Source organism: Ammodytes marinus (assembly GCF_949987685.1).
Source record: "Ammodytes marinus genome assembly, chromosome: 5".
NCBI lineage: Eukaryota > Metazoa > Chordata > Actinopteri > Uranoscopiformes > Ammodytidae > Ammodytes > Ammodytes marinus.
In genome coordinates this window covers 25,021,261-25,034,725 of record NC_137234.1, presented here as the reverse complement: position 1 = coordinate 25,034,725, position 13,465 = coordinate 25,021,261, and the positions used below count along the sequence as shown (strand labels likewise).

The following is a 13,465-nucleotide window of genomic DNA, read 5'->3' as shown; positions in this document are numbered from 1 at the left end:
CCTAACTCTAACATATCCTTTTCACCAGCATTAGGCCTAGTATTAGTACTCAGATGGTGATATCATCATTGGGGCAATACAATCTCACAACTATAATCTTAACCGCTGCTTTGTGGATCCATGCTGTGGCAGCACTCCCACTATAGCCTACTGGACTGTCAGATGGCAAAAACTAAGCCACCTACACATAGCCTGGCATTCCCAGACCTGCCACTAGGCGCTGGCAAATTAAATTTGCCTCTATCGTTCAAGATATCAGGGTCTGGATTTCCAGGCTAAGCTACACATGCACTGGGACATCTAACAGGTAAGACCTCAGGTGGCAACATGCGGTCAATGTAGGATTTTTACTCGATTACCAGTGGACAGTGACATTTTAAACACCCCAGCACAGGGTTTCGAGATGCTGCCAGTAGGAGGAGACAAAGTCTAACACACAGATCATGTCGGAAGCACTAGTGCTACCATCTCATTAACCCCTTGTCTTTGTCAAACATTTTCAGGGCCAAGCGATCAGAAACAAAGCAACGAACCGATGTCTCGACGCCCAGGGAGAGAGCTCTTACCATGAGCTCATCGTTCAGTATTGCAGTGGACAGAGCTGGAGGATTAACCATCTCATCACAAGTTTTTAGTTCAGTGCTGCCACTGAATTCATAATGTAGGGCTGTATCAACAAAGGATGATGACAAACTGGATTTATTTTACATTTTGAACTGATCTTTTTGACTACTAAACTAAGACTTCAAAGAGAGAAGGAGCTTCAGGATAAGGTATTATTAAAAAAAATCCAGAAGCTGACTGGATTTTTTAAACATGTACATTTTTTTCTTTCTGATTTTTGGTAATTCTGTGTCACACAGTTGATTTAGCCATAGTTTTCTTCTCAAAGTGCACCAGATTGATGCATTTTACTTTAAAGGGTTCACATCTTTCCTAGAAGGTCCAGGGTCCCCACCACAGTCTCTCAAATTCCTGTGAGAAACACTGTAGTCCTATGTGTGTATGTGTATATTAAAAGTCATTAGACCAGGGATTGTGTTTTATATACAGTACAAGTAACGATGAATTTGGTCATTCATCAATAGAAATATTGTGGTCTTATCTGGCTCAGAGAGGGACCAGTCACTAATACGTTTTGGACTCTAGACAAACATAACTTTTACACATTTGTATTGTAAGACCGCCTCTCAGGGGGCCCATCGGGACTTCTTGTATAGGGGAGCAGAATTTGGTGCTATGCCCCTGCAAACACAGATGAACTCTCCATAGATTTATTTTTTATTTTTTTCTTGATTTCATTATTTACAAGGGACAGCGCACATTGATAATCATGAGCACCAAAGTTCAACATGTTAATGTGCCAGATTTAGCCATGCAGGCAAATTTTCACCTGTAGTTCAATGACAGTTAGTGAGGCCGAGTCCAGAAGAAGGGGTTCAAATTATTTCCGTTTCTAACAAATGTCAAGTCCATGTGCAACTGCTTTATGTGAATTTGCAACAATGTCCTTATGACTGCAATCATCCGACAAGAAGGAGTCCCAGATTGTTTAGCCATATTGCATCATCCTAATGTTGGAATGTGGGTGTGGTGCAGGTTAGGGCTAGCCTACTGCACATTTAAAGTAAATGTGAAGGATTTATAGCCGAACCATTTCAACAACGTCATACTAATAAAATAATAATACATCGTAGTGTAGGCCTAAAAGGATAGGCTTTATAATAGTAATTTCAGAGAATAAGCATTGTGTATTGATGTGTTGTGTGTAGGAATATGTTCTCGACGACAAAACTGAAGTATTTGTCTTTGGTGCCAAAGATGAACAATTAAAAGTCAGCGCACAGCTTACATCCGTTATGTTAGAAACAACACCCCAAGCCAGAAATATTGGTGTTGTCGTAGACTCCGACTTCAATTTCAGGAAACACATTAAATCAATTAATAAATCAGCCTATTACCACCTAAAAAACATATCAAGAATTAAAGGGCTTATGTCTCAGCAAGATTTAGAAAAACTTGTCCATGCATTTATCTTTAGTAGACTTGACTACTGTAATAGTGTCTTTGCAGGCCTCAACTCTCAGTTCTTTTAAATCGAGTCTGAAGACTTTTTTGTTTAAATTTTAACCTGCAATTTTTATTTTATTTGCTTCTTTTATTCGCCTTTAAATGTTTTATAATGTGTTTTATGTATTCTAATCTTGCCCCTGTAAAGCACTTTGAGTGGCCTTGTGTCTGAATTGTGATAGATAAACTTGCCTTGCCTTGCCTCTAGGCAGGCCCGCGGTTAATTGGTCATGGCCCAGCAGCAGTGGAGGATCAGGTTTATCTAGTGCGCACAATGAAATACAATTGTAACAAATAACGTGGGGATTTCTGGTTGAACCAGTCAGCCCATGAATCTCTGTGTGAACTTAAAATCTTGGTTGTCAGTTTTGCTTGGGACAGTCGGAGCAGCAGGTTATCAGTATGAGGATACTCTTGTTAAAGCGACCGCTCCTCATATTGGGAGGCATTGGGCTCGTCTTCTACGCTGGCACGTTTTTGAAGAATGGATATGATGAACATAGGTCTACCAACGAGGCCAAAAGAGAGCAGGAGCCATCGCAATTGATCACGATCGTCAACAAAATCTGTGAGTCGAGCCAGTAGGCCATTTATTCTCCTGTAGCCGATAGTGAATCATGTGTAGGCTATGTCATTTTCCTTTATCCCCCTTCCGTTTAAGTTTTTCATCACAAATGAGGATAACAGAACGGAAAGAATATTTAGTTCAGGTTGATGAGGCATTTTACTTAATCAAATCAGTTTTATTTGTATAGCCCAATATCACAAATAGACATTTGCCTCAGTGGTCTTTACATTCCATACAATATGATACAATATGACACCCTGCCCTTACACCCATAGCAGTGGCGGACTCAGGCCCTAACCCTCGTGGCTCAATGGTTGAAAAAACGCGCTAAAGTGCCCTCAAGAGTGGCAAAAACGAAAGGAAATGCCTTAATGGCTGCCCTTTTCACGTGCAAAACATGAATGGGTGCCCGTCGGATGCCCCTTCATGCAATCAATTATGATGATGTGCCCTCTAGAACAAGAAAATTCAATGACGTGCCTTAATGAGTGCCCTTATAGTCCCCTTCTAGTGCCCCCTATAGTACCCTGATAGTGCCCTTCTGCCCGCCTGGTCCTTTAGTGCCCTTCTAGTACCCTGATAGTGCCCTTCTGCCCGCCTGGTCCTTCTAGTGCCCTTCTGCCCGTCTGGTGCCCCCATGGATGAAAAAGTGTTGCTAAAGTGCTCTCAATGGTGGTGAAAATGAGAGAAAGTGCCTTATTGGCTGCCCTTTACACGTGAACAAAAATGAATGAGTGCCCTAGGTTGCCCCTCCATACAATAGGCCTAAATGATGATGATGTGCCCTCTGGAGCAAGAATATGGAAAACCGAAAAAACATGTTGTGGTTAGCTAATGAGGTGCAGACGTTCCTCTCCTTGGTAGCTGACTAACGGGGAATGCGAAAGAGGCGTTGCTTTCATGTGGCGTCGCTATGACAAACAGCTACATCGAGTGGGACTTAAATCTCCACTGGATAACGAAGCAAAAAGCGGATTAAGAGTAGCCTATGTCCGTACCCATAGTGGAAAAGCGCAATTAGATGCCAAGTTAGAAAACTTAATATTTTCAGTTTGCATAATCCGTTTAAAATGTATATAAATGTTTTGAGCGTTCAAGATCATTCAAGTGTAGGTCATTTCATGCAAGAGAGACGATAGCCTAATAGTCAGCTATCATCTCAACATGAAGGAAAACTTCCTTCAATTTTTCCGTAGCTGGCTGTCAGCGGTCAGAGACTGTATGGTAACGGCACATTGAATTTTCTCCAGTCTAATTTTTACTTCAATGTTAGTAAAGATGAGAGCAGCAAGGCATCCTCCTTTCTTTGGCTAAAATGTGAAAGTGCATAATGATGTGAACAACTCATTTTGGTGTTTAGAAAGTAGCTAGAATAAGGGGAAACAGTGTCTTTGAAGAGTTGACAAAGTAAGGGATCCCTCTCCCAGGACGGACATGCTGCAATAGATGTCATAAGTAGAGAAAATCACGAAGGAATTTGATCACTGACTTAGAAAAAACAGGTTGGGTACCTTTTGTAGTTCTTCTACATTCCATAGTTACTCTTCCCGAGTCTACACACAGGTTTAAATTCTCTCTCCCCATAACGTACATTTTTGTGAAAAAGAATTTCCCTTTGGGGACTATAACTTCTAAAGGCTTTGACATAAGTCTTCAGGTTAACACGACCAACCAGGTCTGACCAGTTTTTCACAAACCTGGCCAATTGACCAACCAGCCGGGTCATACCACAATGAAGCTGACGAGCAGCATCATCCTGTTTTAATTATTGCCGTAACCATCAAGGTCCTGATTTCTGTATTGTTTCTAAAAATTAAAAAAGAAAATAATGCAAAGAAAGACACAAGGCACAAAGAAGTTGGAAATAATTGAAGGAACAGATTTGAGTTCAAAGATTAAGAACTTTTTTTGTAATGATTTCAGTGCTTTTGCAGTGATGAGAGCAGAATGAACTAAGCCTAAATGTTGCAACCAAACATAGGCCAACTTTATAGTTTTGAGGGTAGGTTGGTTTGGTTATTCATGTAGAGAACCGCCTTTTTTCATTTGTGTGTGAAGAATTTGTTGTTGATGTTGTTTTTTAAGTGTTATTTATTTCAACAATACCACCAAAAGATTTCAAATGATTTAATGTCATGTGGAGAAATACAAAAAAGTGCAATATTTGGTGCAGTCAATTAGTGTAAATGTATCTTACCAGAAACTAGTAGCATAGAAAACGTGCAAATTGTGAAAAAACTGTTTGCTTTAGTGAATTCTAAAGAAGAACAATGTCTCTGTGTGAACTGATTATTTTGTAGAGATATGTTGATCTGTTAAACAATTGTGTGAGTGTAAGGGAATCAAAATAAATTGGTAGGTATGCTGGGCTAAGTCAGAAATGTGCTAATATTTTAAAATAATAATGAGCCCTTGCTCCCCCAACTGTCCCTGGTTGATAAGATAGTTAGTCTCTCTACAAATACATGTATGTGTTTATTGAGGGGTGAGCGCACTCACACTCATTGTTGATAGGAGTAATGGGTAAGGGGGGCCCATTGACTGGAGGTTTTCAGGGGCCCAGCCATTTGTGTGGGCAAGCCTGCACACACACACACACACACACACAATAATTACAATAATTTGTTTTTGCTCTCCTGTGAGATTCAGAAGATTTCGCTTACGCCCCGTTTGCGCCCGCCAAGCCCTCGATGTTAAGAGAAGAAAAAAGGAGAATGATACCGTAGTGTATCAATAGTGGTGTAATCAAGTCTGGGGTTTTGCTACTCTGTGGTTGAACACCTGTACTGTTCTATTATGCAAAAGGTGATTATGCCTCTGGCTCATTTCGTCATCTCCCTGTCATCTCTCAAATTTGTCAAGACGATGTACTCAGAGCCATGGATCAAAGGCAGGATGCCTGGGGGAAAATGTTCGAAGAGGACAGAGACGGACAGAGAAAAGCTGCAGAGGTCAAGCCAGACAACCAGCCACAGCCACTGCAGAAAGAACAACCTGAGGCCCCCGTAAAGAAAAAGTCCAGTAAAGTCTTCCCCGACTCTGTCCTGTTCAAAGAGTGGGGGGAGAATCTGTCCGAGGATGAGCAGAAGGAGGCGCAGAGTTTGTTTGAGGATTATGGATACAACGTTTTTCTCAGCGATCGCCTTCCTCTAAATCGTGCCCTTCTAGATACCAGGGATCCAAGGTATAGTACAGCTTATAAATAGATTGCATTGGCTTTTACCAAACCAACAAAACCTGTCGTTCCACTTCCCGAAAGAGTGCATCAAGTTCAACCACGCCTGATTTATGTCATTCACCTTTATTTGAGATTGTTTGAAAACCTTTGTTTGAGAATGTTGAAGCAAAACATATGAATAGGTACGGCTCAAACATTCTTCTGTTTCTGAACAGGTGTGCGAAAAAGAGTTACCCAAAGGATCTGCCTAGTCTCGCGGTGGTGCTGATCTACCTGAACGAGGCTCTGTCTATCATCAAAAGAGCCATGCGCAGCATCATCGACCGCACACCAAAAAACGTGCTGAAGGAGATAATCCTGGTCGATGACAATAGTTCTAAAGGTTGGTTGTGAAATTGGAATGGGCAAAACCATGAGTAATAAAAATTCTCATCTTAGATATACAGTCTACACAGACTACTGGGAGGCGGTAGTTATACGTCACAGGAGAGACACACAGAACAACGTTGATCCTTTATTTGGATTATAATCCGATACAGCATTTTTTATACATATAGTTATCTTTACGTGTGTTCTGCATAGGTATTTTAAATGTAAATGACCCTGACTTACATTCATGGGTGAATAAAACATGACTGCAATCATCTCTAACGACAACTTCAAATAGGTTGGATTAAAAACTTCTGAAGAATAGCATAAATCAAATTTTGTTGCCATTTTTACTGTAGTTTCTGAAAATGTTAATGATGTGGCTCCCTCTCAAAAGTCGACATGCTTACTGTCGGCTTTGCGTTCAGGGTAATTGGTGTGGAAACAGCTATCAAGCATACTGTAGCTATCAAGCCCTTGTCATAATTTGCTATAGTGAAAACGATATCAATCAAGCATGTTCTCCCCTAATCACAAAATACATGCCCCCATTCTCCCCTTTTCAATACAGAAAACCTGAAGGGGGACCTTGACATGTATGTCAAGTCGCTTGAGCAGGAGAACCCAAGTCTCCGCATTATAAGAGTGAGGCACAACAAACAGGAAGGCCTTGCTTTTGCCAGAGCTTCTGGGTGCAGGGCTGCCACTGCTGAAGTGGTAGCCGTCCTGGACGCACACATCGAAGTCCATGAGATGTGGTAAGTGGTACAATTAAATTGTAATTGGTTTATGTATAACATTTTCACTTGTCTCTGTTTGATATTTGTTGACAAATCAAAGGTTCAGTAAGCACAAACAATGCCAAAGTTATCCTGCCTCAAATGTAACTTTGGTTATCCCAGGATATTTCTACCAAAACTAAAAAGGTGTTTTCAAAAAATGCTATGTTTACACAGTTACATACATTTTCATCTTTCCAGTAAAACCACAGTCTGATCCCATTACAAACACAGTCTGATCCCAGTACAACCACAGTAACTAACCACAGCCTTCACAAAGGCATTACAGGTGCCTGAGGTATAACATGTTACATTTAAGGTTAACGGTGCTACAAGGAACTTTTAAATATTTCTGAAACATTCAAATGTTTTCTCTGATGATCGTAAATTACATCATGTAACAGCAAATGAGACCATCAGTGCAAAGAATGCTATTTTTATTATATAGTTTGGTAACACTTTATAATAACTATCCGTTGTAACTCGTTAATAGATCATTAGTAGACTCTTAATTAATGATTGTTAATGATTTGTTAAGTGTTTGTTAGCAGTTTGTTAAGGATTTATAACAATGGTAGATAGTTAATAGCTTAATAATTGAATCAGTTCATCTGGGAGGTAATCCGAGATTAACTGATCACGTCACGTTCAAGTCCATGGCATGCACAGTGTGTATTGAGTTTATTTAAAAATATTTGAAAATGGGGCTGCCCTCAGTTGCCCATGCACTGTGTATAGTCTATAGCCTATTTCAGCCTCGTCCCAGATGAACTGATTCAATTATTAAGCTATTAACTATCTACCATTGTTATAAATCCTTAACAAACTGCTAACAAACACTTAACAAATCATTAATAATCATTAATTAAGAGTTTACTAATGATCTATTAACGAGTTACAACGGATAGTTATTATAAAGTGTTACCTATAGTTTTTCTTAATGCCTTTGGCATGGGTACACTCAGCCAGGAACTACAGCTGGCGAAATCAAGATACTACCGCTTTTGTAGTGAACTTTAGTATTGTCTTCAATGTGGAAACTTTTCTTCTGCTTCTTAACAATCAACAATCAATTTATCATTCTGAAGTTCCCTCCCTTTTTCGAATGTTCAGTTAAGTCTTCAGTTGTAAAATAACAAATTAGGGCATGGGCAATTAAAGCATTCAAACCAACAGCCTTTTTGTTTTCTGCATGTGTTAACCCGTATAAGCTTATTTTCAGCAGCCATTGACTCTAGCTAGAACTCACCCACAACAGGGGCGAGCTTCAATGTACAGCTCTAGAAAAATTAAGAGACCACTCCAAATATTCAGTCCTTCTCGTTTTACTATTTATAAGCATCTGTTTGAATAGAATGAACATTTTGGTTTTATAATATAAACATCTGACAACATTTCTACCAAATTCCATCACATTTTTTGTCATTAAGAGCATTTTCAATAGAAAAAAATCCAGACTAGTCTCTTAATTTTTTTCAGAGCTGTATAGTGCTCCAACAGACATTGAAATAATGTACCAGCTGTCTCACTGGTAATTGTCTAGTTGATGACGATAACGAATGAAGCATAACGAAACCCCTACTGTGTGGCACTTTAAACTAAGGAAGTGTGTTGCAATGATTTTTGAAAGAGCATCTCCTCCCCTCCCTCATGCAGGGCTGAACCCTTGCTGACACAGATCAAAGCCGACCGAACGGTGGTGGTGTCCCCTGTGTTTGACAGAGTCAACTTTGACGACCTCCAGGTCATTCAGTACCTTCCAGCAGCCCATGCCTTTGACTGGGCTCTGTGGTGCATGTACGAGAGTTTTACGCCAGAGTATTACAAACTCAACGATGGATCATTGCCTGGAAAGTAAGTAAAAGTAAAATCAGGCTTGTTCCCATTTACATGCATCAAACAGATATAATGTATCTTGGATAAGGCATTCTTGATGATCCAAAAGCTTGGCTGTTCTCGTAATGCTGAATTTCTCAGCAATATGTTAATGATACAGTAGAAACAGTTAGACAAACAGACCAAGCGGCCTTATTGGTCCCTATAGTTTCTGTCCTGACAAACTCCTTTAGGTCTTCCTACTTCCCACTGCAACGGGGGAAAAGGCAGGTCTGCCCTCTTTTATTTGTTCTTGCTATTTAGCCATTGGATATTGCTCTGCTCTCAAAAGGGTGATGGGGGGAATTGATAGAGGAAGGGTGGAAAACAAAGTCTTTTAAGCAAATGACCTGTTTTTATATGTAGGGGTAGGGTTCCCCAACATGATCATTGATCCACAACTTGTCTATTTTGAAAGAATATGGTGTGATCTCAGGTTACAAGATAAACTTGTCAAAAAAAAATTCCCAATCATATATATACACACACACACACACACAGTATACTGTATATTCACATTAAAAAATTCATTTGAGTACTGGGGAAGAAACAAAAGGTATAGCTGGCCTGTTTAAAGCAAACTTTAAGTTGTTGTTTGAATACACAATTTGGCAGGCAAAAACAATGTCAAAATGTTTGTTTCTATTCCAAGCTTTCCAATAGTAATACAAACATCCTTTTGTAAGTTCATTGATTAAATAATTTCCAGTTTTATTTACAAGAGACTCTGAATCAGGAAAGCTTATTTAAGGCAGCCAAAACCGGATGGGGGCATGGGACTACCTAATTAACTAATTTACTATTGGGCGTGTAATGTTCATTCTCTTCTCTTTTGTGCTCAACCTAAAAATAAACAGTTATTTTCCATAATTTCCAGGAGTCCATCAGTCATGGGGATCTTTGTTGCTAACACTAAGTTTCTGGAGGAGATTGGAAGTCTTGATGAAGGAATGACTGTGTACGGCGGGGAAAATGTGGAGCTAGGAGTTCGTGTGAGTAAGCCTTGTCTATCCAACATAACATTCTATATCTCGACTGGGATCAGTAACTTAAATCATTATTATAACTAACTTTTAAAACAATAATAAGAAAAGTAATTAGCCTAATGGTGCAGCTGGGGTTTTCTAGGAAGAGATGGTCCCTAGAATCAATTTGTCTTAAAAGACTCAAGTCGCGGCGCTGCCCACTGACTGTAAACCTCTAAGAAAGTAACTCTAAACTAAACTAATGTTTACTGATTGTTTTATTTAGAAGTATGACGTTCAAGTGTTTTTTTTTGTGTTTGCTTTGTGCATTTGTAGGTGTGGACATGTGGAGGCAGTGTTGAAGTAGTTCCGTGCTCCAAGATCGCCCACATCGAGAGGAACCACAAGCCATACATGCCTGACCTGAGCGGGGCCATGAAGAGGAACGCCCTTAGGGTAGCGGAAATCTGGATGGATGAATACAAACACAACATCAACTTGGCTTGGAACTTGCCATTTGAGGTACTCCAAATGTTGTTGAGAACCAAAACGATGGTGTCCTTTGTTCATGGCATACTGCATGCTTATACACACAGAATGCAATATGAACATGCAATGGTTCACAATGCAAAGTTAATGTTTATTTATGCAAGCATTTCAACTATCTCGTAGAAAGCATTTTGAAGTTAAAAAAACAAATGCCTTCTGTAGAATCACGGGATTGACATCGGGGATATCTCAGAGAGGAAAAAACTCCGGGAAAGGTTGAACTGTAAACCTTTCAAATGGTATCTGGAAAACGTTTACCCCAAGTTGGATCCCTGGGACAACCTACTGGCCTATGGAGGAGTAAGTTTGATTTATCCTAGCCCTGCACTGTTTCAATGACTTACTGCCGGAGATGAGAGGAAATCTCATTTGACAAACATATCAACTCCACTTACAGATGAAGAATCTTGATGCTGATATGTGCATAGACCAAGGCCCAGTACCAGGTCACACACCCATTGCATTCCATTGTTACTACTATGGACCGCAAGTAAGTAAAGCAGCTTTATCTGGTTTAATGATAATAGTCTCTCAAAACGTACAAGTGGTAATTGTATATATTGTCTGTTGGTCGCTGTTGGCTTATGTAACTGACCAATCTGCTTGCTGATTATGTGCTTGAATAACATTTTTTAGTTCACTTATTATCGGGAGAATGGTGAGCTCTACATCGGTGGCATCAAGTCCCACAAATACAATGAAAACCGGTGTTTAACTGACGTGGGCAACAAAGAAACCGAGCCAGGACTGTACAACTGCAAAGAGGCTATGCAGAAAGGAATGGGGATTTACTGGGACTTCACTCAGGTACTATAATATAAGCTTTTATTACAACAAGTATGAGAAAGCAAGGGTGAAGATGTATTTCTGTAAAACATTTAGTCAAAATCCTGGTTTTTGAAATTTGACGGATGACTCCTGTATTTTCAAAATATTGCTTGTTGTGGTCAGAATATTTGATGATTTATTATTTTCTTCCAGGGAAAAGAACTGAAGAACAGAGAGTCAAAAAGATGTCTGGAGATTCAAAACAATAAGCTTCTTATACAGGAATGCTCTGGCCAAAGATGGGAAATACAAAACATAATCAAAGCCTTTTAAAGCGTGTGGCAATATGCCAACAAGAAGTGCTCATAGGTTAGTGGAAACATCCGAGTGTATGTGTAAAAGTCCATGAAAATTGACTATCGCTGCAACTGTTGGAATCATTTACATGTAATCTGAGAGAAGTGAGTTATTGTTTTTGTAAATTTTAGGTGAAATGTATTGACTTTTACTTAAACTGTATTTTGGAAACTTACTGAACATCTTATGAACTGACATACATTTGATTAATACATTTCTTTCTTTAGATGTTTGTTCACATGGAATTCTATTTTTAATCACATCTGTATGAACTGGAGTGTCCAGGCTTACTTACGTAACAGTCAACTAATTTAAAGGTAAATTAAATAATTTGTTATTTAGCACACTTCCATTTAATTTTATAAAATACCTTGTTATAGGTTCTATAAATTACAAGACATCAGATGACTGAAGTATTTAGCTTAGGGGTTAAATAAATTATATTGAACAATTATTACATTTTAAAATCCCATAATTATGGTAGAGGTGTGGTGTGGGTGTTTTTATCAGTGTCCTGGTATTAATGGTTAATAAAGGTCCCACTAATGCAGAGTTGATGATACCTTTTGAGGTAGTTTAAAAAGTTTTTGTTCATGCTGTGTAGTATTTAATAGGTTTTGAGTTTGAGTTTAAATAATCTTGTTGTTTTCTAAGCACTTGCTGGATTTGCACTACTCACAAAAAATTAGGGATAATCGGCTTTCAGAGGAAATGCACCTAAACTGCACTACAACCTTTACAGGTGAACTTAATATGACCTTCTCTGTTCAATGTTTCAGTACTTTTGGCATAACAAGCGGTTCTCCAAAAAGCTGATTAACCGCAAACATCACAACAAGAGTCTGATCTGGGAATCAAACACTAAACGTTCTGGTTCAATGTTGTTCAATGACAATTTGTATTTAAACTGTCCTCCTCATCTTGCTGTTGACATTTCGACATCTTAAGACCAAGACGGCACCTAACAATCTATCAACAGTAGCCTACCTAGCCATTTCCAGGCTTTAAACAGGATCTTCATGTGGGAAGTTGCAACTGAGCTTAGAGTGTCGTCAGCAGGTTGCAACGAAGCACAGAGAGACTGGAACAGTCACAGAAAGGAAATAAATTTTTTGTTGTGGTATACCCACCACCACTGTTGTTAACTTTTTCTTTTCAATAAATAGTATGAGATGAAGAAATCAATATTTCATGTTTCTACTAACAACCCCAACAGTTATGTAAAATGTGAATAAAACAGAATGTGATCATTCCCTTGCGTATTCAATATGAAACAGTACAAATACATCGTATTTGTTTAAACTGATCAACTTTATTTATCTTTTGTGAATATACACACATTTTAAATGTTGTACCTGCAACATTTAAAAAATAAGTTGTGACAGGGGCATGTTTAATTTTGTTCTTCATAATGGACCACATCTTTTCAATGGGAGACAGGTATGGACTGCAGACAGGCCAGTCCTTACCCGCACTCTGTTCCTACGAAGCCAAGCTGTATTAAGACGTGCAGAATGTGGCTTGGTATTGTTTTGCTTAAACAAGAAGGGACGTCCCTGAAGAGACGTTGTCTGGATGGCAGCATGTTGCTCCAAAACCTGTATGTAGTTTTCAGCCTTCATAGATTTTACTCATGCCATGGGCACTAACCCACACCCATACCAGCACACGCACTGGCTTTTCAACTTTGTATTGGTAACAATCTGGATGGTCCTTCTCCTTTGGAGCCCGGTGGACACAACGTCCATGATTTTCAAAAACAGTTTGAAATGTACTAGTCAGACCACAGCACACAGTTCCACTTAGCGTCAGTCTATCTCAGATAAGCCCAGACCCAGAGAAGTAGGCCTATGCAGCATTTGTGGATGTTTTTGATATATGGCTTTCACTTTGCATGGTAGTTTTATCTTGCATTTGTTGATGTTGTGACAAACTGTGTTTACCAACAATGGTTTTCTGAAGTGTTCCATGGCCCATGTAGTTATAT

General features: G+C 39.2%; 1 protein-coding gene across 2 annotated transcripts; it reads left to right on the top strand.

The window, feature by feature from the left end:
- Nucleotides 1-640: 640 nt before the first annotated feature.
- LOC307250729 (putative polypeptide N-acetylgalactosaminyltransferase 8) lies at nt 641-12,730 on the top strand. Of its 2 annotated transcripts, none has more exons than XM_080027899.1 (11): nt 641-773; nt 5,501-5,822; nt 6,032-6,198; nt 6,757-6,943; nt 8,621-8,818; nt 9,717-9,831; nt 10,141-10,326; nt 10,516-10,653; nt 10,751-10,843; nt 10,990-11,160; nt 11,335-12,730. In XM_080027899.1, the coding sequence occupies exons 2-11, from the start codon at nt 5,518-5,520 to the stop codon at nt 11,452-11,454; spliced, it is 1,680 nt and encodes a 559-aa protein (XP_079884025.1). In that variant the 5' UTR covers nt 641-773; nt 5,501-5,517; the 3' UTR covers nt 11,455-12,730. The 2 variants fall into 2 exon arrangements, with proteins under 2 accessions (XP_079884025.1, XP_079884024.1); XM_080027898.1 differs by lacking the exon at nt 641-773 and adding an exon at nt 2,423-2,638.
- The last annotated feature ends 735 nt before the right edge of the window (nt 12,731-13,465 follow it).

Excerpts from the sequence above, each read along its gene's own strand:
- LOC307250729 (XM_080027898.1), top strand. The coding sequence starts at position 2,473 with ATGAGGATACTCTTGTTAAAGCGACCGCTCCTCATATTGGGAGGCATT. Across the intron at positions 2,639-5,500 it reads CACGATCGTCAACAAAATCT|ACGATGTACTCAGAGCCATG; the intron begins GTGAGTCGAGCC and ends AAATTTGTCAAG. Across the intron at positions 5,823-6,031 it reads CTAGATACCAGGGATCCAAG|GTGTGCGAAAAAGAGTTACC; the intron begins GTATAGTACAGC and ends GTTTCTGAACAG.